The 4,045-nt window shown below is 48.8% G+C and overlaps 1 protein-coding gene across 1 annotated transcript; it reads left to right on the top strand.

The window, feature by feature from the left end:
* The first annotated feature begins 450 nt into the window (after positions 1-450).
* LOC124692881 (aquaporin PIP1-1) lies at positions 451-3,161 on the top strand. Its single transcript, XM_047226321.1, has 4 exons — positions 451-971; positions 1,677-1,972; positions 2,269-2,409; positions 2,867-3,161. The coding sequence occupies exons 1-4, from the start codon at positions 635-637 to the stop codon at positions 2,960-2,962; spliced, it is 870 nt and encodes a 289-aa protein (XP_047082277.1). The 5' UTR covers positions 451-634; the 3' UTR covers positions 2,963-3,161.
* The last annotated feature ends 884 nt before the right edge of the window (positions 3,162-4,045 follow it).

Here is a 4,045-nt window from a genome sequence, read left to right on the forward strand (position 1 = left end):
GCACGGCTTTCCGACGGTCACCTCAGGTGGCGGCAAGGGAGGGGGAAAGGTGGGAGGAGGGGCCTGGCGGTGCTAGGGTTTGGACGCCGCCCGAGTCGCCCCAGCGGGAGCGATGCGGGGGCAGGGGGATTTCGTGTCTTCAGATTATCATGGATCGTTTCTTTGGAATACTTTCTGAATATTTTTCCAATCCGATAATTTCTACTGTTATTTTTTTTCGAAAGATCGATCATTTCTACTGTAAACACTGCGTTGCACTTTTCCTTAATCTGATTAGGCACAGCCGCACAGCTCACTCTGAAACAACTATTCTTAGTGCAGACAAATGCAATAACAGAATGCTCGTATTGGATAAGCTTAGAGACAAATGATGATAATAAAGCGAAAAAGGCACCCAACCAACTCCCACTCCACTGTTCTGCCCCCACTCGACACTCCCGTGCTATCAGTCACCACCTCCGCTCTCCCCTTTCCAGAACCACCTTCTTCACAGTGCCGTCCTCGCTCACTGCCGCTCCTGCCTTTATTAGCACCCTCGCGCGTGCTGCACCACCTCACAACACACTCACCGCCGCTGCTTCAATCCAAGAAGAGAGAGAGCCACCGGAGCTAGCTGCCCAAGAGAGCGGGGAGAATGGAGGGGAAGGAGGAGGACGTGCGCCTGGGCGCGAACAAGTTCTCCGAGCGGCAGCCCATCGGGACGGCGGCGCAGGGCGGCGGCGACGACAAGGACTACAAGGAGCCGCCGCCGGCGCCGCTGTTCGAGCCCGGGGAGCTCAAGTCCTGGTCCTTCTACCGCGCGGGCATCGCCGAGTTCATCGCCACCTTCCTCTTCCTCTACATCACCGTCCTCACCGTCATGGGCGTCTCCAAGTCCCCCTCCAAGTGCGCCACCGTCGGCATCCAGGGCATCGCATGGTCCTTCGGGGGCATGATCTTCGCCCTCGTCTACTGCACCGCCGGCATCTCTGGTCAGCCTACAGAGCCTTCCTTCTCTTGATTAATCACCTTCTCGTGATTAGGCAGCTCCAACTTTTATTTGTTCTAGATTTTGCCTTGCACATGGGAATTCCTAGCACATGCACCTTCTTAATTACCTTTTTGTTCTTGTACCAACATGTACCTCCCTTGCACCTGAAGTTTTGTCCTATTGCAGTTCAGTAGCAATTTGACATTTGTATTAGACGGCAGTACGGCACACTCTGTACTGCTGCTGTATACGAAACCCTGCTTTTACGCAAAGGCAGGATTCCTAACAATAGGATAAAGCTCATCTTTTCATATAGTGCTTCTGTAATACCCCAAATCTTAATACTCGAAGCTGTTGAAATGTACTAGCGCACATAGACAAACATCACTTTGATTGGTTGATGTTGATACTTGAAGGTGAACAGATATAGTCATATTTGTACAATTCTACCTGCTTGAACATTGCTATACGGAAAATTCAGCATTTATAGTTATAAAACCGCTTTTATTGTCAATTTGTACACTGTCTCTCAGTAAACTACTACACTACGTCAGTAAATTTGTGGTCCAATTTTCAGTACTGCTGCTTCTGAATCTCAGGTTCTGCCTGGTTAGTCTGAATATATGAAATCTAAGAGAGGAACAAACATGACGTAACAACAAAAACCATACTGACCGCTAATCTCTGCTATCTGCTACTACAACAGGAGGACACATCAACCCAGCAGTGACTTTTGGGCTGTTCTTGGCCAGGAAGCTGTCCCTGACCAGGGCCATCTTCTACATAATTATGCAATGCCTAGGCGCCATCTGTGGAGCTGGAGTTGTGAAGGGCTTCCAGCAGGGGCTGTACATGGGCAACGGTGGTGGCGCCAATGTAGTTGCCAAAGGCTACACCAAGGGTGATGGCCTTGGTGCTGAGATCATTGGCACCTTTGTCCTGGTCTACACCGTCTTCTCGGCTACTGACGCCAAGAGGAATGCCAGGGACTCCCATGTTCCGGTAACTGCTCTACATCTTTACTACCTAGTTTTGTTTGATATGTACAATACTACATGCTAAAATCGACATCTGGCATATTCTGGTGAACATCTACCTCCTACATGTAAATACAGTGAACTGATACGGCTGAAGCTTTTAAGTACATGTGGTATGCAATTGATGGCTTGAGTTTAGATTATTCGGTTGATCTTGCTTGCTCCAGCAAATTGTGTATATAGTTATCCTCTAATGTATAATTTTGCTAGCTATTTCGGTACAGATTGTAATATTTTTCCATCCGTTGTTGGTGAAAACAGATCCTCGCCCCACTTCCGATTGGATTTGCGGTGTTCCTGGTCCATCTAGCCACCATCCCCATCACTGGCACCGGCATCAACCCAGCTAGGAGCCTTGGGGCTGCCATCATCTACAACAGGGACCATGCCTGGAATGACCATGTGAGTGAAACCCACTCTGGCCTACTTGCCGTTTTCAGCAAGTTGTTCCTCTAATAATCAAACTGCTTCCGACCAAATAATACCAGACATGTAATCAGCACTTCCTGTGGGGCATATTTAGTAGTTAGTTGGTGCACAGTTCTGTTATGTTCTTTAGTTCTGGAAAGTCTGAACTGATCATGTGTATATGTAGGTGTATATGTAACCAACCACAATTATTCATACACTTCCTCAAAAAATGGGATAATCATACACTTAACATATATTACCATAGGGGTATGCTACCGATAGATGTTTATAGCTCATTTGTTCTGAAAAGTGACATGTTTCATAATGTGTAGCTGGCACCTATCAGTTTATATAGACAATTGAGGATGATAGCACATCGATATGTTTCCTCATGCTTAGCCTATCAATACCCTGGAGAGCTCATACCTAACCTTGTTTCATTTCACAGTGGATCTTCTGGGTCGGCCCCTTTGTTGGCGCTGCTTTGGCTGCCATCTACCACCAGGTGATCATCAGAGCAATTCCGTTCAAGAGCAGGTCTTAAGCTGCCGCTGCTACCAATCGGAAGATCGAGCTTCTTAAGCTTGTGATGTCTTGTTTCCCTTGCCCTACTAGCGTGTCCATCGTTGACTCTCCATCTCTCTTTGAAATGTTCTCTCCTATCTGAATCCAGACTTGTGTAATTCGGTACTCAGTTCTGCATGTGCTTATCGTGGATATTTAAGTTATGACTTGTTGTTGTAGTTTCCCATTGTCTGCTCCCGTTATCGGTTATTCATTTGGAATGTCGACAACAATTCTTACATTGTCCTAGCTATTAGCGAGCATAAACTACAAGGAGAGAAAACAAAACTACCGATGATCATACCGAGAAAAAGGTAGAGAAAGGTTTTGATCTGAATTGAGTAATGCTATGTTCTACGAGAGCACTGAACCCTAGTAGCGAACTCGGGACACAGGCGATGACTGCATGCCAGTTTGTGGATTGGAGAAGTTTGATATCATTTGAATCTGCAGCGCGCAACGGTAGTGGTGGACCTGGTCGATTTGGTAGGTTGTGGCCTTGTGGGGCAGAGGCCAGGACAACTATGAAGATGAAGTTGGAGATTATTGATGACACACACGGTGTAAAGGGCAATAGTGCATGCTACTACATGCCCTACGCCACGGCACATGGGTTGCCTGTTGATTGTGCTGGTTGCTCTGGCGTGTCCAAACTCGCAAGAGCATCTCCACTCGTCTCCTCGACTAGGCCCCCGAGCGACGTATTTCTAATCCGGACGGCGTTATTCGGCCCAGTCGCGTCCCCGGCCCCCCGGGAGCGGTCGGGGACTCCGGACGAAATAAAAGCGCGCGAAACGTCGAGGAAACTTCCCGCGCGTCTGGTGGCCCCAACTTGTCGGCGAGAGACACCGATCGTCGTCCTCATCGCATCGTCTTCCGCGCGCTGTAAAAGCCCGCCGCCGGTCGAGATTCGCCGGACGCGTAGCTTCCACGCGGCGAGGTTAATGCCGTCGCCTCGGTATCACGCGCGCCTACCTCTATTTATCGCCGAACTACCGCGTCTGCCCCGCATTCACCTCTCTCGCATTCCACCAAATCTTCCCCGAAACTCGAAAGAGGTAGC

This window comes from Lolium rigidum, chromosome 2 (genome assembly GCF_022539505.1).
Source record: "Lolium rigidum isolate FL_2022 chromosome 2, APGP_CSIRO_Lrig_0.1, whole genome shotgun sequence".
NCBI lineage: Eukaryota > Viridiplantae > Streptophyta > Magnoliopsida > Poales > Poaceae > Lolium > Lolium rigidum.